Source organism: Acipenser ruthenus, chromosome 8 (assembly GCF_902713425.1).
Source record: "Acipenser ruthenus chromosome 8, fAciRut3.2 maternal haplotype, whole genome shotgun sequence".
Taxonomy (NCBI): Eukaryota; Metazoa; Chordata; class Actinopteri; order Acipenseriformes; family Acipenseridae; genus Acipenser; species Acipenser ruthenus.
This window is the reverse complement of record NC_081196.1, coordinates 22,905,242-22,928,097: the sequence shown is the minus strand read 5'-3', so window position 1 is coordinate 22,928,097 and position 22,856 is coordinate 22,905,242. Positions and strand designations below refer to the sequence as shown.

At 39.9% G+C, this 22,856-nt stretch overlaps 1 protein-coding gene across 11 annotated transcripts in view; it reads left to right on the top strand.

Moving 5' to 3' along the window:
• LOC117406854 (synaptojanin-1-like) overlaps positions 1-20,968 on the top strand; it is an 86,318-nt gene extending 65,350 nt beyond the window's left edge. For 5 of the 11 annotated variants that reach the window (XM_059028727.1, XM_059028728.1, XM_059028729.1 and 2 more), the window contains 6 exons: positions 2,783-2,818; positions 6,393-6,431; positions 6,729-6,784; positions 8,418-8,523; positions 9,357-9,577; positions 18,725-20,968. In XM_059028727.1, coding sequence (XP_058884710.1) covers positions 2,783-2,818; positions 6,393-6,431; positions 6,729-6,784; positions 8,418-8,523; positions 9,357-9,577; positions 18,725-19,516 — 1,250 coding nt within the window. In that variant the 3' untranslated portion in view covers positions 19,517-20,968. Of the gene's footprint in view, positions 1-2,782; positions 2,819-6,392; positions 6,432-6,728; positions 6,785-8,417; positions 8,524-9,356; positions 9,578-10,810; positions 10,835-18,724 lie in introns of all 11 variants that reach the window. The other 6 variants (XM_059028732.1, XM_059028730.1, XM_059028735.1 and 3 more) reach the window with 5 other exon arrangements.
• The last annotated feature ends 1,888 nt before the right edge of the window (positions 20,969-22,856 follow it).

The following is a 22,856-nucleotide window of genomic DNA, read 5'->3' as shown; positions in this document are numbered from 1 at the left end:
CTTTACTAGCTAACGAAGGTATGTTTATGCTCATCAAATGTGCCGAGAATGCAAACTGTAGCTCTATTAGAAACTCCGACCATACGCCGATCAGGTAAACTTCAAAATAGAGAAAATAAATTAATACACACACAAAAGTGAACGTGTAAAGTAAAATCACACTGGGTGAAGCGGTGCAGCCAACTTGGAACTCCGATCAGAAAACACAGCAGACCAGGAGGAGAGGATTAAAGAAACTAAGCAGCCTTTTCTGAATACAGCCAGATCTGGCGTTTTTATAGGTAAAAGCCATCAGGTGATAATTAATCAGTAATCTAATTAAGGCTAAGCCAGCTCCCTAGGGTCGTAATGATGCACATGTCGGACCCCCCCCCCCCCCCCCCTTTGCCTTCCACAGGCAGGATGGCGTATACAGCACCCTGATCCTTTGGTGTACGCACAACCCTATATAAAACAGGGCTCCAAACATTTTGTATCTTATTGCGCCCCCTGACACTATGATTTTTGACAACCACTAATTGCCCTTCTGGTAAAAATGTATCCTTTACCTTGTCATTATTCAGTCTCCCTCGCTGTGCTGCTATATACTCCAACCGCTGCCTAGTGTCGTCATACACAGCCCTCAGTCCGTCTTGATGCTCTGCAACCCAGTCTCCAATGGCTCCTGCAGTAGGCTCCACATCTTCAAACCCTAGGAGAAAATCTACTGGCAGTTTTTCTTCACGTCCAAACATCAAAAAGTAGGGGGTTCAACCTGTTGACTGAGGGACAGAAGTGTTATAGGCGAATAACGTTTTTTCAGGGGTAAGGGTGCGTAGTAAATTGTGCAATGTACGGTTAAAGCATTTGCACTGCCCATTCCCCTGTGGGTGGTATGATGTAGTCCGGCTCTTCTGAATGCTATATAGCTGGCAGAGTTGTTGAATCACAGCACTCTCAAAATTACATCCCTGGTCTGAATGTATTCATCCGGGCACTCCAAATCGATAAAACCATTCGTGAATCAGAACTTTAGAAACTGTAGTGGCACGCTGGTCTCACATAGGTATTGACTGCGTGTACTTGGAGAATATGTCCGTCAGCACCAGGACATTCTCTCTGCCATCACTAGATGGCTCCAGTAGTGTAAAGTCTAGCCAGAACTTCCAGCAGGTAGGATGCTAGCAGGTTGTCCTGAAAAGTACAAACCTTCAGCTGTACAGCGTTAGCAAAGGTACACCGCTCACACACTTTACACCACCGCTCAATTTCACCTGATATTCTGGGCCAAGAGCATCATCTCTGGACCAACTGTGTTGTCCATTCCACTCCGTGGTGCCCATGGTTATCATGCAAAGAAGTCAGGACCTCTTCCCGCAGAACCTGTGGCAACACAAACTGATAAAGGAGCTTACCCCCGTCTGGGGTGTAGATACAGTGATACAAAACCCCCTCACGTTGCTCAATACGATCCCACTGTGCAGGAGCTCAAGCACATCCTTACAAAGCTGTCCATGTTCATTCTGATCTGGGCCCCGTCCTCTCTGCCAAAACTTCACAAATGATCCAATCACTGGATCAGCTGCCTGCAAAGACAAAAGATCTGCCCTTGGTCTGATAGGGAGAGCTGTGATGGCTTCCTGCCTTACCTCCCCCTGCCCCTCGTGCTGTTTTCTCTGGTCTTGTAGGGCCATTGGTACACTGGTCCCAGGAATGGCATTCTCCAGGTATTGACGAGACAAGGCATCTGCATTGCCATTCACTCGGCCAGGTTGATAACGTACCTCAAAGTCAAATGAGGCCAGCTGTGGTGCCCACCTCTGTTCAACTGCTCCCAACTTTGCAGTCTGCAAATGACTTAAAAGGTTATTGTCGGTGTATGCAATGCAATGATGCCCCAACAGGTACTCCCTGAATTTTTCTGAAATAGCCCATTTAAGCGCTAAAAATTCTAGTTTCATGGAACTATAATTTACCGTTTTGTTCAGTGGGCCTCAGACCCTGACTGGCATAGGCAATCGGGCGCAATTTGCCATCGCACTCCTGAGCCAATGCTGCCCCCAAGCCACGGAAAATCAGCATAGGCCAATACAGGTGCAGAAAATAACCTGGCCTTCAGGACCTGAAAAGCATCATCACAAGCCTCAACGTAGTGATTTGCAAGCAAATTAACTTTTGAATTTAGCTTGTGGTGGTGAACTTGCGGGACTATTCATGATACCTCCCCCAGATTTCTATGACTCTATGAAATCTCTATGACTCCCCTTGCAACACTCGCAAGGCGTTTGAATATTTGGCCCATAGTACTTTATTTCCACTATAAACGAGACAGATTTGTTTCAACAGAAAGATTTCTAGTCCTCTCCGTGTTAGCTTAAAATGCTCCAGTGGGCTAGTTGAGCGGTGATCATGGTGGGGTTGTATATGCTTCATTTTTTATTTAAATAACAATTTCTTCATGCTTGTAGGTGGCATTGTTGCCCAGTGAATGTGTTGATCTTTGTCTTTACTTACATTCTGAATATACACTGAGGAATAGATATATAAAAATGTCAATGCTATGTAGTGTGCATATCTGTCTATCTGTCTATCTATCTACCTGTCTATCTATCTGTCTATCTGTCTCTATCTATCTATCTTTCTATCTAACATGCAGGGGACAGATAGACAGATAGATAGACGGTAGATAAATCAACTTTCCTAAATCAATCTTGTGGAGAAAAAAAGGAATCTGACTTTCTGGTGTTTGCTTTACCAGTTTTCTTTTCTTGCAAAACACAATGCCTTTTCTTTTTGCTCTAAGGTTTGGGAGCGCCACCCAGTCCTGGATTAGCTAGAGGTAATATTTGGGATATTTCTTGCAAGTGCTTTGGGGAATGTGAGGTCCTAGACCTGTGTTTTGATTCTTTGCTGTCTGACATGTGGCAAAGTGGGTAAGTGTGTGCAGGTGAAGGTAATACAGCAGTGCAGAAGAAACAGACAGACAACGATATCCAGGTGCAATGGTGTTTATTGATTGTATTTTGTCCAGAGTCTGACAAACAACAGTAAACAATAATGATGCAAAGTGATACAGCGGCATGTATCAATTTATTTATAATCCCCGGGTTTGACTCGTAACCAATAGTCCCGTTCTTTATACACCCACACGTAACACAAAACACATACACAGGTTCTTTAGTGAGTGAATTAGTGCTCGTGGTGCAAATACAGTTCTCCGTGAAACAAGGGAAGTGCTGGTGTCTGGTTTGGTACACCTCCGGATCGTGTTGGTAGTCTAAATAACAAACAGTTTTTACGTAAGACAGTACAAACAAACACAACACCCACGTTTTCACCGGTTCTCCTTTTAGGATTTCTCTAACCATTTACAAAGGAACAGATCACTTTACTACGTCCCCTTTTTATACCCTCACTCATGACCCCTTGGTTAACGAGCGCATCCTCTCCTCCAATCCGCGGATGCCACGTCGTTTCCCATCCGGGTCATTGAGTTTGTGTACTGTAGCTCCGTCCCTTTCTAAATGGCCGACTTCCACCTAACCCTAGGAATAAACTGTCATGCCATTTAGTCCAGGATACTATGTTCCCTTTACACAGCGCCCTCGCAGGTCGGGAGATCTAACACCAAGAATCATTCTGTCTCTGTCAGACATGTTTAGTAATTGACTTGAGCAGTTGCTTGGAGCTGGACAAATAACAACATATTTTAATGGGTAGTTAAGTTGCTAATCAGTTTTCAGTAATAACTACAGTAGGTAATTGATTGAAATTGTTAGGCAATACATTATTTTCGTTTGCATTTTGTGCCCAGAAGCAGTATATTTTAAACCTATTTGACACATACTACGGAAGTCAAGTGTACGTTTCCCCATACAAATGTGTTTAATGTTATTAAAACTGGTGTATTTGATTGTAATAACAAGACATGTTCATAGCAGAGTGACGTGATGGCTGATCTTGTCAACAGAGTAACAGCTCATTACTGTGCACATGTTTATGCTAGTAGATTGGATTGTGTCTGTCTCGGTTTTACTGTCCAATCCTGTTGTAATACTGTTTTACAAATAGCAATTGTCTTTAATCCCAGTAGATATATACAAATGTGCTAGATCTTGTTGTAGTAAAAAAACACTAGTGAAAATCAATTGTTTTTAAATTCTGCTTATACTTATGCTATGCCTTATTTTCTGTACCCATATTTCGTACGGAAGGGTTTGCAGCATCACTGGTATATGGGTTTGTACATCATCTTAGAGCCAAAATGTTTTTTTTTTAAACTGTGTGTAATTTGACATTTGCAGATACAGACGTGCTCAAATTTGTTGGTACCCCTCCACAAAAAACGAAGAATGCACAATTTTCTCTGAAATAACTTGAAACTGACAAAAGTAATTGGCATCCACCATTGTATATTCCATATTTAATAGAAATCAGACTTTGCTTTTGATTTTTTATTCAACATAATATTGTAAATAAGAAAACAAATGAAAATGGAATGGACAAAAATGATGGGACCGCTAACCTAATATTTTGTTGCACAACCTTTAGAGGCAATCACTGCAATCAAACGTTTTCTGTAGCTCTCAATGAGACTTCTGCACCTGTTAACAGGTAGTTTGGCCCACTCTTCCTGAGCAAACTGCTCCAGCTGTCTCAGGTTTGATGGGTGCCTTCTCCAGACTGCAAGTTTCAGCTCTTTCCATAGATGTTCGATAGGATTCAGATCAGGACTCATAGAAGGCCACTTCAGAACAGTACAATGTTTTGTTCTTATCCATTCTTGGGTGCTTTTAGCTGTGTGTTTTGGGTCATTATCCTGTTGGAGGACCCATGACCTGCGACTGAGACAGAGCTTTCTGACACTGGGCAGTACGTTTCGCTCCAGAATGCCTTGATAGTCTTGAGATTTCATTGTGTCCTGCACAGATTCAAGGCACCCTGTGCCAGGCGCAGCAAAGCAGCCCCAAAACATAACCAAGCCTCCTCCATGTTTCACTGTAGGTATGGTGTTCTTTTCTTTGAAAGCTTCATTTTTTCATCTGTGAACATTGTGTGACTTGCCAAAAAGCTCCAGTTTTGACTCATCTGTCCAAAGGACATTCTCCCAGAAGGATTGTGGCTTGTCAATATGCATTTTAGCAAATTCCAGTCTGGCTTTTTTATGTTTTTCTTTCAAAAGTGGAGTCCTCCTGGGTCTTCTTCCATGGAGCCCACTTTCACTTATAAAGCGACGGATGGTGCGATCAGAAACTGACGTACCTTCACCTTGGAGTTCAGCTTGTATCTCTTTGTCAGTTATCCTTGGTTCTTTTTCTACCATTCACACTATCCTTCTGTTCACTCTGGGGTCGATTTTCCTCTTGCGGCCGCGCCCAGGGAGGTTGGCTACAGTTCCATGGACCTTAAACTTCTTAATAATATTTGCAACTGTTGTCACAGGAACATCAAGCTGCTTGGAGATGGTCTTGTAGCCTTTACCTTTACCATGCTTGTGTATTATTTTCTTTCTGATCTCCTCAGATAACTCTCTCCTTTGCTTTCTCTGGTCCATGTTCAGTGTGGTGCACACAATGATACCAAACAGCACAGTGACTACTTTTCTCCATTTAAGTAGGCTGAATGACTGATTACAAGATTGGAGACATGTGTGATACTAATTAAAGAAACTAATTAGTTTGAAATGTCACTATAATCCAATTATTTATTATCTTTTCTAAGGGGTACCAACAAATGTGTCCAGGCCATTTTAGAATATCTTTGTAGAATAAGCAATAATTCATCTCTTTTCACAGCTTCTTTGCTTTATTCTATGACATACCAAAGGCATGCAAGTATACATGATAAAATAGCTTTTAATTTCATCACTTTTCAGGAGGAATGAAGCATTATTTCAATGATCTGAAAGGGTACCAACAAATTTGAGCACATCTGTATGTGAAAATCTGGAAAATTCTGTGTATCCCAATTTTAAAGTTAAAAAACAAGAACCAAAAGATTTTGTAATCACATTGAATCCAGTTATCACATGATTAAGAAGCAAGACAATGGATTGTAAAGCATTGGTTATCACTCCTTTTTAATGCATGATGTGAAACAGCAGTGTTATGACTAGAAATCATTGGAATATTGTACTTGAATTTAAGTTTTAAAAAAATTGTACACTCCATGAAGTAGGACCTATATACTGTATTACAAAAAAAAGGGTGCATTCATTGCTGTATTAAAGGGTAAGTATCGGGGTGCAGGTACGTTATTTAAACAGTTGTAGCAACACGTGGGGACTTGTAACTCTATTTTATGGAACCCCGCTACTTACTCTTTAAGTTCAAGGTACATTTATTTAAAAGCACTTGGCATTTTAAAATAAATGGAATGTAACTGTGCCAAATTCTTCTGTTAATGCTGCAAAGCACCCAAAAGCCCAGGATTAGTAAGAAAGGATGTTGGAGGTAAGTCAAGTTGGTCAGTTTTAAAGTTCAATATTTCTCAAGAAAAAAAATACATGTTTCTTTTGTTATAATTTCTTTTGAAATAAAGCTTTAAGGATATATTCATAAAAATGTTAATTGCAGCACACTTCTTTTCAGGCTATATGTTATGAATGCAGAATCAAATTGCATTTACTTTCATTACTTACACAATGTATTTGCATTATTTATAAAATGGTTTGTTTATAATGAAAGTAAGTTGAAGCAGGGCAGTGTTTCAGAAAGAAATATTCAAAAGTATATTGTTTTACATTTTAGTTCGAAGTCAAACACTTCCACTAGCTGGACAAGGAGCCGGTGGAGCACTAAAACCAGTAAGTATCTTGTGATGGGTATAGTGGAAAAACTCTTATGGTATAGTGTGTGTGTGTTGTGTGTGTTACATGAATACATTTTTTTGGCTGAAGGTGCAATAACCTTTAAAATATTTTCTACCTATCATTAACATTATAACATTCCCACAAGTCAAGTGCTGTTGATCTTTTATTTTTCCAGACTTTATTTTCTCTTTTAAATCAGTTTAAGCCCATTTATAGAAATACTAAGAGTCAAGTCATGGAAGACACAGGAGAATCAAGTCATGTTAGTTTCTTTAGTATTTCTAAGTTCAGTATAATTGAGTGTTTAATGTAATCATTTTGGATGCTAAGGCCATTTATCCTGCTCATGTATAATAACATTATAAGTTTGGAAGTACCAGGTTTTCTCTCCCTTTCACTGCCCTGCCTCGTTTCCTATATACAGCATGGAAAGCGAGTGTAAAGCTCAGGTTGGTACTATTGCATGTAACACAGAAAGCAAACTTGCTGTGGCAGGAAAAATGGGCTTCATACGAATCAAGGGGGTTGAGCCACAGATGTATATTTTTGGAGCATTCTACAGCATTGGCTAATCATCCTGGATTGCATTAGCCTCCTATCCATGGTAAATGTAATCCAAGTGGATTCCCTGGTAATATAAAATGATTAAAAATCCAGCTGTTTTATTTCGGTGGGGTGTAGGTGTAAGGTAAATCAGCCCGAGAGTGAAGTATTTTGTTATGCATATGAGAAGTAACAGGGTTCTTCTTTTTTAATTCCATGGATATAAACGTTTAAATTCAATTCAATTCAATTCAATTCAATTAAATATATTCTATGTTGCTATAGAAACAGAAAGCTACATGTATTTTGATAAAAAGATGTCCTTGTAATCTTCATGTACATATGTATGTTTGTGTAAAAAATACATTCCTGTAATATCTACATGTTCCTAGTCATGACACTCCCTGCTCGGCAGCTTCAATTAACAAACCGCCACCATTATCACTCTCACCACAAGCACAGGACAACGGAGAAGAAATAATACTTGTAAAATAAAGACGTGGACAGTCAACCAAACAATGACAAGAACTCAGAAACAATGAGGGTCAGACCAATAACAGAAGAATTTAAAGAGACATTTATTAAAAGAACAAGACAATGAAAATACAAGAACAAAAACAATTTCTTGTTAATCTGTAAGACTTGAAACAGATGAAAAACTGACAATAAATATAGAAATGTCATATTCACTTTTCTATGCCTTAAGAATCATATAATGTGTATATATATATATAAAAAATATGGGTTCCACTCATGCATTACTGCCCAAAACCAACTCGAGACATACATTATTGTGTGACAATATATTCTGATCGTTATTATACTATTTATAGTACTGTAAAGCCATAAATATTCGCAAGCCTTTTATTATGTGTTTTTTGCATATGAAAAAAATCTCAAACATTGTTGGCACAAATATCAAATTCCACTAACAATACATACTTGGTATATTGCAACAGGTCACCAACATTTCTGGAGCAGAATAGGTTTTATGGGTGTGATTCACCAAATATTTTGGTCACAAATATTTTTGGCTTTACAGTATGCACAAAATGTTTCTCTACTATCTTGTTTCTTTTTACAGACTCTGCCTCCTCGCGCCGGTGTTATTAGCTTACCACCACATCCCAGACCACATGGGCTCAGACTGACACCAGAAATCCAAAGCAAACCTGCAGATCTTCCATTAGGTACATATATACACGAGATGAACTGTACTGCCAGCACTGTGTGTTACAGAACAGGATGTACATCATTGTGTTCTTTTTTTCATTTAATTGCACAGGTCACAGATTCTTAAATGTTACAATTTCTTTTACAATTTGTTTAATGTAAAACAAGCCTGCCTGCCTTCATTTTATCTGAAATGTGTTATTTGTATTTTATTATGTATAGTATATCCTTGATTAGAACTACACTGTGTGTGTGTATATATATATATATATATATATATATATATATATATATATATATATATATATATATGATGTATGTACATTAAAGTCAACACATTGTCAAAAGCTGTCTGCAAGCTGCTTTGTAAAAGCTATAGGTGTTGGTAATTCAACAGATTCAGTTTTAGTTAGAGTTAGAGAGAAGAATAAGATAGAACTAGCAAAATAAAACCACTACAATAGTTGTATTTTTCAGTATTCACAAAATGCTGAAAAAAGGCAATTTTGGAGTGAAATGCCATTTCTGCCCTGATATTATTTAGTAATCTATATTGGAGTTTAAAAAAGAAATACCTTTGTAATATTACAACCCTTGTACCATAACCTGACAATCACCATCATGAGCTTTTCTTACTCCAAACCAGTACCAGTAGATCCTACTATTAATGACTTAATTCAGTTATACATTTATTATCTCAATGTTCTAAACCTCACAAGCATTATAAATCAATTTTCATAAACTAATAAGCTGTACAGCAGCTAACTGATTTTTGGAGAAATACATTATGAAAATGATCATGAATATATATATATATATATATATATATATTTTTTTTTTTTTTAATTAGGACCTCCTCTGCTACCTGAACCAATGAAGCCTCAAATGGCTTCTCCTCTGCAACCCATGCAACCCCCATCTTCTTCAAGAACCCTCCCAGAGCCCATGGTACCTGTGATGTCCCACCCTGCAGCTCAGGGGGCCCCAGCGCAGATCTTAGAGCCCCCCCCAATGGCTCCTCCTCGCAGCAGGTCCACCCATGCCATCCCAGAGCCTGGCTCTGTATCAGATGTAAGTACAGTTCTTGAGTGTTGTTAAAAATGATACTGGTAGAGCTTCTAGTATTCTTGTTCTTATGGATTGTACTACAAGTACAATCAAATTGTATTTTAGCCCATGGTTTCTATATTGTAACGAGGACCATAGCCAGTGCTGTGAGTGAATGATTAACTGTGTTCAAACGGTAACACTTTATAATGCGTAAAATAAATTAATATCAAATAGATATGCAAGGGCATAAATTAATATCAAATAGATATGCAATTGCATATTAAATTAATGTTAAATTAATATTTAATAGATATGCAATTGATATTAAATTAATGTTAAATTAATATTTAATAGATATGCAATTGATATTAAATTTACGTTCAATTATACCTTGTTGTTTTCCATTAACATTTAAGTCAGATTAACTGTATTTTCAATTAAGAACATGTGAACAATGGGAAATTATTACATATTTTCAAGGGTAACAAAACATAATATAAATGGACGTGATTGCAGTTACTTTTTCAATCAACATTTGGTTAACATTTAGCAAGAAACCAGCTATTGCATATTTATTAAATATTAATTTAACATTCATTTAATATGCAATTGCATATCTATTTAATATTAATTTATGCCAAGCTATATAAAGCGTTACCATTAAAACTGTTGGCATTGTATTCTAGAAAACAGAGAGGGACTGGTACACAAGAAACTGCCCTATAGAAATTATAAAGCAAAGTTTATAGAATTCTACTCAACTTTTGATAGGGAATATAGGATTATAGTGCAACATAGTGTATAAGTGGATTTCAAGGGACAAGAGTCCATATTGATGCACATTTCCTCTGTTTAGTCCATATACAGGTATTTATATTTTCTAAACTGTAGCTTCCTAGCTTGAAGTTAATTGAATTGGGGCCTTCGTCAGAACATTACCCTGTTTATTTGTTATTCATAGGGCATACCCCCTGGCACAGATTATTGAAGTAGCATGTAAAAGGTGCTTGAATAAACAGGGTTGCACTGTACTAACAAGCTGCACAAGTGTATTTTAAACAGTAACCCAACATGCATAGAACCAAACTGCTTCCTGTTGCAACACAATGTTCTTTTTTGAGCTTTACTAGAAGTCCCTAGTATGTTTCTACTGTATTTGTTGTGATTGATTTTTTTGTGAGATCCTGCAGATTTTAGTCTCTTTTTTAACTTTCCTATTGATCTCTTTCCTTTGTCTGATTTCTGTCTCACAAGCAGGAGCAACCCTCAGGTTGACAGGTATTTGATCATTTATAAGTCTTCATTTGATGTTCATATTAAGTATACTGTGGAAGTAATTTGATGTATGAAATGTTTTTCTTCAAGCATTGACATTATCTCTTTCATACTTTTTGTTCTTTCGCTGTTTCCATCAGTTTTAAATTAAATTACACATTTTAAATAAATGTGAATGTGTTCATTCTATCTTACAATAAAATGTTGTTTCTAGTGCAGTGGTTCTCAACTCGGGAGTACCCCCCTCTGGGGGGAGTGTCAAACCTGAGCTCTCATAACACAGTAATTATAGCAATAATAAAACATTTCAAAATAACATTTACAAATAAGTCTAGGACTGTTCACACTGGGTCTGTTAAGAGGGTTTAGTCCGCACTCTGTACAATTTGGTACGTTTGGTGTGAAGTGTGAACAACAAAGTCCACTTGGGAAATGAACCGTACCGAGTCCACCTAAAGAGGTGGTCTTGGTCTGTTTGGCAAAAGAACGAGTCTGGTTCGCTTGCTAAACGTTAATGTGAACAACTGCGGGACTCGGTCCTTGTGCACGTAGGAAACAAACTATATGGGCAAAATGACTCGGAAGTAAACATTTTGCGTGTAGTTTAGTTCATATTCTGAGGAAACAAGTACAGCAAAAAACAAAATATGTCCCTGGGAACTTCATTAGGGTTACCAGACAACCGGGAAAGCTGGGTTTGTCTCCGTTTTCAGACTTCATTTTTTGTCCTGGTCAGAAACAGTCCAATTGTTAAATCGTCCCGGTTTTGCTATTGTATTTTTTATTCATTTATAAGTTGTATGGATTATTTGTTTAATCGTTTTGATTGTGTATATCACATTTAAATGGTAATAGCTGATCTATTTTTTTAATCTGACTTTTTACATTTAACATATTTTGACTAGATGACAATAGAAAGAAAATAATGAGTTGTTATGATCTGCAATAAATACACAATGTTTATTTTTTAAACTATTATTGCTTCAGAGTTGCTACAGAGTCAAATACGTCCTAGTTTTTCACTCTGGAAATCTGGTAACCATAAACTACAAGGACAGTGCGAGAAATGTGGTCAGTAAAATATATTTGGTCTTTTTTCAAATTACTTTGTTTAATGCCTACAGTAGGAAAACAGTGCAGTATTGCATAACTGATTACTGCACTGTTCTGCTACTGTAGGCATTCAACAAATGCATTAATTAAATTAGTGAAGTGCTCCCCCAGTGCTTTCTTCCACAGCAATATGTAAGAATCTAAATATTACTCCTGAGTGGTGCATCCTGTAAAGGCACTCCGCATGGAGTGCAGGATGCGCTCTATAGCCTGGACATCGCCGGTTCGAGTCCAGGCTATTCCACAACCGACCGTGGACGGGAGCTCCCAGGGGGCGGTGTACAATTGGCTGAGCATCGCCCGGGGGGAGGGAGGGTTATGTCGGCCAGGGTGTCCTCGGCTCACCGCGCACCAGTGACCCCTGTAGTCTGGCCAGGCGCCTGCGGGCTTGCCTGTAAGCTGCCCGAGAGCTGCGTTGTCCTCCGACGCTTTAGCTCTTGGGTGGCTGCATGGTGAGTCCACAGTGTGAAAAAAAGCGGTTGGCTGACGGCACACGCTTCGGAGGACAGTGTGTGTTTGTCTTCGCCGCTCCCGAGTCAGCGCAGGGGTGGTACCGGTGAGCTGAGCCTAAAAATAATTGGCAATTCTAAATTGGGAGAAAATAATAAAAAATAACTGGCAACGACTAAATAAAAAAAAAATAAAAAAAGAATGTAAATCATGCTATTAAACTGAAGCAATACTTCAGTACCTGCCATCTTTCAAGATATCTTGCAGGACATTGTAAACATCCGGTTCACACACCATGTTAACGAGACGAGTGCACTTGCAAACTGCATTGTGAACACAAACTAACTCGGTCCTGAAAAAAATGGAAAAGGACCAAAACAAAAACTAAATTTAGCTTGCATCCAAATGAACTGTTACTACCATGATTTTTACTAGCACTAAGGCAGCTGATTCTGCTTCTGCCAGTAGCTGCACAAAACAAATTATAAATATAACCACCCATTTCCCTTTCTCTAAACTTAGTCAATTAAATATAAGTATCTATTTTTTCTTCAGTTCTGATGTTAAACTACTGGCAGCAGTCTTTTGGGAGCTTCTTTCTTACTGGCAGTAGAATTTGTACTGGTAATAGGAAACCCCAAAAAGTAGATTTTCTACTGGTTCTAATCACTCCGTTTTATTTATTTATTTTTATTTTTTAATATTGGAATTAGGTGAGGTGTTCTATGCACGGGATGACACCCGTACACAGGATGAGATGTACTGGAACTTTGACAAACACTTAATTGTGATTGGTAGATTTCTGATATGTGATTTATAAAACTGCTAAGATGATTAAACAAATACCCCTGTTCTAGTGGATATTTAGTACTGTTTTTCATGTATCAAAGGTAGTGCATCTTGTTTTGAACTCTTTTGATCTTGATACACCTATAGCTGATTTAATATCTGAGTGTGGCGTTGTGGTGGCGGTCAAGGCTGGTCAGCGGCAGAAATAGCAATCCCAGACAGAGAACTTCTGTGCACTGTTATTAATTCAGAAATAAAAGGTTTAAACAAAGCTTACATCAAACAAACTCTCATCGCCAATTAACAAAACGGCACTCAAGCTACAAATATCCCAGTGTAGGGTGGCAAGCACACCCTGCTGCTCTCAGCCCTGATCTCTCCATGTGCTCTCCACCCTGCTGCTCTCAGCCCTGATCATGTGCTCTCCACCCTGCTGCTCTCAGCCCTGATCATGTGCTCTCCACCCTGCTGCTCTCAGCCCTGATCATGTGCTCTCCACCCTGCTGCTCTCAGCCCTGATCATGTGCTCTCCACCCTGCTGCTCTCAGCCCTGATCATGTGCTCTCCACCCTGCTGCTCTCAGCCCTGATCTCTCCATGTGTTCTCCACCCTGCTGCTCTCAGCCCTGCTCTCACCATGTGCTCTCCACCTTGCTGCTTTCAGCCCTGATCTCGCCATGTGCTCTCCATGTGCTCTCCATCCTGCTGCTCTCAGCCCTGATCATGTGCTCTCCACCCTGCTGCTCTCAGCCCTGATCTCTCCATGTGATCTCCACCCTGCTGCTCTCAGCCCTGCTCTCACCATGTGCTCTCCACCTTGCTGCTTTCAGCCCTGATCTCGCCATGTGCTCTCCATGTGCTCTCCACCCTGCTGCTCTCAGCCCTGATCATGTGCTCTTCACCCTGCTGTTTTCACCCCTGATCTCTCCATGTACTCTACCCTGCTGCTGTCAGCCCTGCTGTCTCCATGTGCTCTCCACCCTGCTGCTCTCAGCCCTGATCTCTCCATGTGCTCTCCACCCTGCTGCTCTCAGCCCTGATCTCTCCATGTGCTCTCCATCCTGCTGCTTTCAGCCCTGATCTCTCCATGTGCTCTCCACCCTGCTGCTCTCAACCCTGATCTTTCCATGTGCTCTCCACCGTGTTGCTCTCAGCCCTGCTCTACACCCTGTTGCTCTCCACCCTGCTGCTCTCAGCCCTGATTTCACCATGTGCTCTCCACCCTGCTGCTGTCAGCCCTGCTCTCACCATGTGCTCTCCACCTTGCTGCTTTCAGTCCTGATCTCGCCATGTGCTCTCCATGTGCTCTCCACCCTGCTGCTCTCAGCCCTGATCATGTGCTCTCCACCCTGCTGCTGTCAGCCCTGATCTCTCCATGTGCTCTCCACCCTGCTGCTCTCAGCCCTGCTGTCTCCATGTGCTCTCCACCCTGCTGCTGTCAGCCCTGATCTCTCCATGTGCTCTCCACCCTGCTGCTCTCAGCCCTGCTGTCTCCATGTGCTCTCCACCCTGCTGCTGTCAGCCCTGATCTCTCCATGTGCTCTCCACCCTGCTGCTCTCAGCCCTGCTGTCTCCATGTGCTCTCCATCCTGCTGCTTTCAGCCCTGATCTCTCCATGTGCTCTCCACCCTGCTGCTCTCAGCCCTGATCTTTCCATGTGCTCTCCACCCTGTTGCTCTCAACCCTGATCTCTCCATGTGCTCTCCACCCTGCTGCTCTCAGCCCTGATCATGTGCTCTCCATCCTGCTGCTCTCAGCCCTGATCTTTCCATGTGCTCTCCACCCTGTTGCTCTCAGCCCTGATCTCTCCATGTGCTCTCCACCCTGCTGCTCTCAGCCCTGATGTGGCAAAGTGCCCTGCCCCTGTGTGCATTTGTGTGTTTTGTGTATGTATGCGTGCGTATGTAAATGTTGGTGTATAGATTGGTACACGGGATATAAACGGGTCTGTGTTTCACGTGTATTTAAAGTGTAGATTTTTATTTAGGCACGAGGAGAGCACAAATCACTTCACGTGCTGGTTAAATGTAATATGTGAGCACGGGGTTGCACAGAATTAATTCACGTGCTGGGATTCAAGTGAATAATTAATTAGTAATTGAATCCCAGCACAACAGTATATATAGATGCACATTTTCACTCAGTGAGGGTTGGGTGTTCGGAAGAGGAGAACGGGTGAGAGAGAGAGTAGTGAAAGTAAAGTAAATAGAAAGCGTATAATAAGTGTTTTGTTTGTACTCACCGTGTTTGTTTGTCTCCGTGCACCGTTTGTTAAGTGTTTAGTCCGTTTTGTTTATATGTTTCTTTTGGCTACCAGTGCCGTGTCCTGTTTTGTGCTGTTTACAACCCTTTTATTTGTTATTAAACGCTGAGTGCAGCCATTGCACTCAGCTCATCACAACCACCGTCTCTGTCTGTGTATTCCTTGTCTGGTCTGACGCCACCCACTCTGGCCGTCTTTGTGACACCTGATCATGTGCTCTCCACCCTGTTGCTCTCAGCCCTGATCTCACCATGTGCTCTCCACCCTGCTGCTCTCAGCCCTGCTTTCACCATGTGCTCTCCACCTTGCTGCTTTCAGCCCTGATCTCTCCATGTGCTCTCCACCTTGCTGCTCTCAGCCCTGATCTCACCATGTGCTCTCCATGTGCTCTCCACCCTGCTGCTCTCAGCCCTGATCATGTGCTCTCCACCCTGCTGCTCTCAGCCCTGATCTCTCCATGTGATCTCCACCCTGCTACTCTCAGCCCTGATCTCACCATGTGCTCTCCACCCTGCTGCTCTCAGACCTGATCTCTCCATGTGCTCTCCACCCTGCTGCTCTCAGACCTGATCTCTCCATGTGCTCTCCACCTTGCTGCTTTCAGCCCTGATCTCACCATGTGCTGTCCACCCTGCTGCTCTCAGCCCTGATCATGTGCTCTCCACCTTGCTGCTCTCAGCCCTGATCTCACCATGTGCTCTCCACCCTGCTGCTCTCAGACCTGATCTCTCCATGTGCTCTCCACCCTGCTTCTCTCAGCCCTGATCTCACCATGTGCTGTAAAATATTCCAATAAAATCCAGCAGTGGCAATCCCAGAGGTGTGTCAACCAAAATCAACCCATAGTCAAGCTGACCAACATTTTGAACAAATCGCTTTTTTCAATGTAAACATAAATGTAAAGGAAAACACTGGCCCTTGAATTGAGTTTGTTCGAGTATTAGCTCATAGTGTTTATTGATATCGGTATATTTGAGTGCTCTTAATTTTCTGCATATTATATTTATCAGACATTTCAAATATTAAATGATAGTGACTCCACAAAATATGTAAAACATGCATGTGCTAATTTATAAAATCAATATACTGTACTGTAGTTGTTTTAAAAACGTTTTGTATCAATAAGTGTTACAGACATGTCAATACCGTGTCTATGTAAACCATACTTCCAAACTTCTCAAGGTTCTTATTTTCTGTACAGGTAAGTTCTGTTTTATTCTACTTTCACATTCCTTTTCATGGAGGTCAAAATACCTATACTTCAGGGCTACCGAGTGGCGCATCTAGTAAAGGTGCTCCACGTGGAGTGCAGGATGTGCCCTATAGTCCGGACGTCGCAAGTTCGAGTCCAGGCTATTCCTTTGCCGGCCGAGGACGGGAGCCTCCAGGGGGCAGCACTCAATTGGCCGAGCGCCACCCAGGGGGAGGGAGGGTTAGGTCGGCCAGGGTGCCCTTGGCTCACCGCGCACCAACAACCCCTGTAGTCTGGCTGGGCACCTGCAGGCTTGCCTGTAAGCTGCCCGAGAGCTGCGTTGTCCTCCGACTCTATACCTCTTGGGTGGCTGCACGGTGAGTCCGCAGTGTGAAAAAAAGCGGTCGGCTGACGGCACACGCTTCGGGGGACAGCATGTGTTCGTCTTCGCCCTCCCGCATCAGCGCAGGGGTGGTAGCGGTGAACTGAGCATAATAAAATAATTGGCCATTCCAAATTGGGAGACAATAATAAAAAATAATTGGCAATGACTAAATTTATATATAAAAAAATACCTATACTTCATTTGTTTAATTAATTAAAATCAATCAACTATAATGATGCACAGCCTGGATGTTGCTGCACAAGAAGCATCATATTGGTCCATCATCTCCCACAAGGAGTATGTTACATTTACATTGATAAAGAGGCCAGAGCAGGGCTTTAAGCATACCTGGTTGCTGTTAAGCCAATGGAGTGAATCTATTTTACAACACAGGAAGCAACAGCAGTTTTTTGTATCTGTTGCTGGCTGTGCTAACCACATAAATCTGCATTAAATTAAAACAAAGAAGCAAAGGAGTGCCAGTGTTAATTTTACTAGTACAAATATGAGAGAAGAAAAATAATTTGAAAGCCTTGGTAATCAAAGTTATTGCAAACGTGGAGAACAACACAGGTAAATATTGAAGTATAATCTAATGAATCAGTACCAAGTTATTAAGTGCTGTCAACTTAACTTGAAAAAAACACACAAAAAACAGTTCTACAAAAACAGTGACAAAAGCTGATATTTTAATCGAGCTGACAGTACAATGGAAAGACACTGATTGAAACCCTAACGATGGGGATATAGTTCATGGGGCCATATGCATGTCACACTTTACATTTCTACATGCATCTTAAGAATCTCTTATCCAGTTGTGATCAAGCTTGATTAGGACATTATTAGTTCTTGAAAAAATCAAAGTATGGGTGTATAAGGGAGTGCCCGTCAGTCTTGCACATACATGTCACACACGTCACAATTTCTAAAAGGACATTCTTATTCCATAAACCTCTAATTGATTCAAACCTGTAGACCACACACATACATATTATTTTTAATGTGTATTGGTAGAAACAGTGTAATATACTGAATTAAAAATGTACCATGGGCTTGCCATCAAACGATACAGTTAACGATAAAGGATAATACATGCAGGGGAATTGTAACTTGTGATGGCCTTTAGGCTGTTTAGTTTATTAGGCTTTGTTTAAATATGTGCAGTAATAGGAGGTGTGTTGGCATTGCATTAGATTAAAGTGCCCTTTTTACTCCTCTTCTGGTCATTGTGTATCTATAAGGTGACCTTGGCCTTTACAGTTCAGCTCTTTATTACAAGCATGTCTTTGCCTTAAATATTAACTAACACATGTAAACTTTGACCAGTACTAGAAACAAGGTAAAGTAGAATCATTTGTGTCCTGTTTTCATATATATGTTGGTCCATATTGAATTCTAAATCACCTCTCAGTCTTAACACACTGTTTCATATTCATACTGTACATTATTAATTGAATCTGTAAACCTATGTAACCTATATTTAAAATGCAAGTACTGAATATTCTTAAACAGTATGTCCTTTAGAACCTTGATTAAATTTCTATTTTTGTAATGGTCTCATTTAATGATTCACCAGTGATAATGTTGTAAGCGACATTAGTAGTCCCCTTTTATTATGTGATTTTATTTTTTTAAATGCAAAGGAATCAGTACAATGGACATTTTTTGCTCTTCATTTCACACTTCCAAATTCATTTTACAGGCAATGACCAATGGAGTAAATGGCATCAAAAACGAAGCACAATCAAAAATTGACTTGCTTTCTGGTCCCTGGTCAAAAACCCACTCCTCTGCAAGAAGCGCTTTCCTGCAGCCAGCAATTACTCAACCACCAATGTTACCAAACGTACGCACTCTGAATTCCAAACAGTTCACTTCAGTAACACAAGGCTTTGTTAGTGGCAAGGAAGCTGCATGTTCTGCCCCACTTTTACCGGCTGTCCTTCCTTGTAGTAAATCCCAGGGAAGCCTGCAAATCTCTCCGAATCCTTTTGCTGTTGTGATAGATAACCAGCCATCAAGCATAAACCCTTTCACAGGTAAAACATCTTTTAACCCTTTCAGGTCTGCTACTCAAGAGTTTCCTGCTGCCCAGGGCTGCAACCCCTTTATTACCACGACTATGTCAACAATCTCTGGGTTTAACGAAAACAAAGCTGTATTTTCCATAGATCCTTTTCCAGAGGATGTCACATTCGAGACAACAAAAGCAAAGCCCTGGGTAACATTTGATGATGACTGTGGCATCAGTTTGAGTAGAGTAGGTACAACTTTTGCATCTGAGTGTCATGGGAGCTTGAATACAAGTCCTATAGATGCACAGAAGCTGTTCCCTGATACAGGTTTCAGCCATAGCAATGACTGGAACACAAGCTACTCTGCTACCCTCCCAGCACATAGACCACTTGTGTCTCCCCCGCAACCTAATAATGTAGACCCACAGGTGGTGAAGAAAGCTAATTGTCCATTCCAAAAGGATTTTACAGAAAATTAGAAATGAGTGATTTTGTTTATTTACCTACTGAAAACTAGATGTTATTGTTAAAAAAGAAAAAAGTAATAATAATTAAAAAAAAACTTGTGCAATATTTGGTTGTAACCATACTCAAATACTTACTTGGATGTACTGTTTCTCTACCACTGCTTAATATTCATGAGGTTATGCCAGCTTATTTATATTTGTTTAAATAGTATGAATGTTTGTTTAAGTTTTATTTTTTTATTTTGTGCTTCTTGTTACCGTGATGGCAGTCAGTGCTTTAAAAGCGCATTGTACTGCATTTCATCATTATTAAAAATAACCAGTTATAATGCCAGTGTGCTTTTCACAGATTATCAGTCTCTCTGTGTGTTTAAATGAGTGTAGGAGATAATCAATGTACTCTGTATGATATTCCAAGAATAAATATTTGCACTGAAACCTTGAATCATTGGAAAGGCTGCTTAATATGTGCTTAAGCAGAATTGAAAATTCAGTTCAGTAGTTTTTTTAAATTGATGTTTCAAGTGGCATTTTGACGTGTGACTCTGCCTTTTGTACAGCTGGGTGAAATCAACAGCTATTAGCAAAGCAGTGTAATACTGCTGCTTATTCTAAGAATGTCAAGTGCTAATCCTCTGCGTGCATACCGACAGTAAAGGCAAACTGTGCGGGAAGGTGTTCTCTGTGCTGTTCAAGTAATCTTGCTTTAAACTTTTAATTTTATATCATGCAATGTTCTGATTATTTTAAGATTGTATCCATTTGACATATGACATGTACTGTGCTGTTGTAGAAAGTACTGTTCTGTGGTAAGTTCATTTCCCTGTGTTTATTACTACAAGAAATGAAACTCAGATATTCAAAGCAGAATGCACCATTTTAACTGTTTCCTGAGTGGCATTCCTAAATGTAGGCAACTGACAAAGATGTGTTCAAATAAATATAATGATAACAATAATAATAAACACAAGTTTGGGTTTCCGTGTCTGTTATTCAATAATAAAACATTTAATTTTTGCAATATAACGTTTCTGAAATACAGTGGTATACAATCACACTAGCAGCAAAGCATGCCTGCTTTATTGACTCTGATTCTACATATTATTTATGCTGCCAAGGTAAAGAGAGGCACTTGATTGTAGAATCAGTGTATTCAGAAGCTAATCAGTGATTACAGATTCGTGTGTTCAAATGTTACCAAAAGTATTTTTATAGTTAAATCCCTCAGTTTTTACCTTTTGTGAAATTGGTGCCCCTTTACTACTGAAAACAAATAGTAACACTGGTAATGTTGTGGACCATGTTTTGTCGTATCTATCTGTATATCTATCGCAAGCATGATTCATGTTATGGTATTTGTTTAAAATCCCACTATAAACTGTATTGGTGTGCATAGTAAATTGCACATACTGTATGTGAGGTATTTGATGTTGTCTTTATGCAATAATAAACTCGTGAACAATATGGAACTGTTTGTGCCAAGTTTTTTATAATGATTTTTATAGGAGGAATGTGTATTGTATGTATTAGAAACTATTATTTCAAAAGGTTTGATGCCCAAAGACCCAGATGGACAATTTATGCTGGAATCGACATACTAAGTTTCAACTCTAAACCAACAAAGGGCACTAGTTGTCTGGAGCCTGACATGGAAGACCCAATTATGTCTTTTGAAATAAATTGTGACAAAAAGTTTACAATACATGTACAGTGTTCCATACAGAGGGTTAAAAACATTTAGCTAAATGCTTACACCATGAAAAAGTAACAGTCACACAGTAAATGCGTGTCTTTGGGTAACCACGATATACAAAGTGAGTTTTATTTAAAAAAAATTACATTTTGCCTCAATTTAGAATTATTTTAAGCTATTATATATGAATGATTTTCTTTTCTTAGCACACTACATTAATTAACATTTGACTTTTCATGTAAATGTATATTAGTAATAGTAGTCATAGTAGTCTTGTAGTTGTTAAAAATAGGATGTTCTTTTCACTGGTAATTTTGTAAGTACTGCACAGTAAGGTCAGCTGACTCGACCAAAACTGCAAAACAGCCATTAGTTTGCCTTGCACACCTTGCTGGTTGACTTACCTCACATGTCAGTGTGTTTAGATATCCTATGAGGCGGCACACTGAATGTACTGTGATGCACATTTCTAGTGAAAAAATAAAATAAAGAATAGTATAATGGAAATGAAACTGGGTGTAGGGAAATTCATCAACCTGTGTTAGACTGGATGTTGCTTTCTTGCAAGCAGAGTCCTGCAATCTTGAATCTCCTCAAGCAGACCTAACCTAGCATTGAAAGGCAGTAACTTGAACCCACAATATTAGCACTTTGAAAAAATTCTGAGCTAGAAATAATTCATTTGGTATTAATTATTTAATAAAATTATCAGAATTCACCCGTTTCATATCTGTATTTATTTATTTAAACTTTTATTTTGACCACTTGATGTCACTACAGCTTCTCTTGCATCTATTGATATTTGTGATTTGTTTATTTTCTCTAGCAGATACTGATAATCTATTGGTGTTAATTTGTGAAAACAATAAAATATTATTTAAAAAACAGAAAGAAGGGCTCCCGAGTAGGCTCCAGTAAAGGCGCTCCACGTGGAGTGCAGAATGTGCCCTATAGTCTGGACGTCGCGAGTTTGACGACCGAGGACCGGAGCTTCCAGGGGGCGGCGCTCAATTGGCCGAGCGCCGCCCGGGGGGAGGGAGGCCAGGGTGTCCTCGGCTCACCGCGCACCAGCGACCCCTGTAGTTTGTGCCTGTAAGATGCGTTGTCCTCCGACGCTGTAGCTCTTGGCTGGCTACATGGTGAGTCCGCTGTGTGAAAAAAGCGGTCGGCTGACGGCACACGCTTCGGAGGACAGCGTGTCTTTGTCTTCGACCTCCCGAGTCAGCGTAGGGGTGGTAGCGGTGAACTGAGCCTAAAAATAATTGTCCATTCCAAATTGGGGAGAAAATAATAAAAAATAATTGGCAACGACTAAATTAAAAAAAAAAAAAAACAGAAAGAAAGGTAGTAACAACAGCCCCTCCTAACACTATACTGGGACATTGCCAGAGTTTTGACCCAGACAGAGGATAGGATAGTTACTGGGGCCACCACTTACAGCATGTGGTGTTCATTGCAGGTATTACTGTGTATCTACTGAATCCCAGATGAGTTAGAAACCAGTCCAGGTCCATAGTCTATTCTGCATAGATCTACACCCGTAAAAAATATATATTTTAATTTTCCGTATTTTTATATTTTCATAAAATCCAAGTCAGAATTTTGCACTTGAGATTTTTTGGCTTTTATACCAACACCTTTTTTTCTTTTTTTTAATAG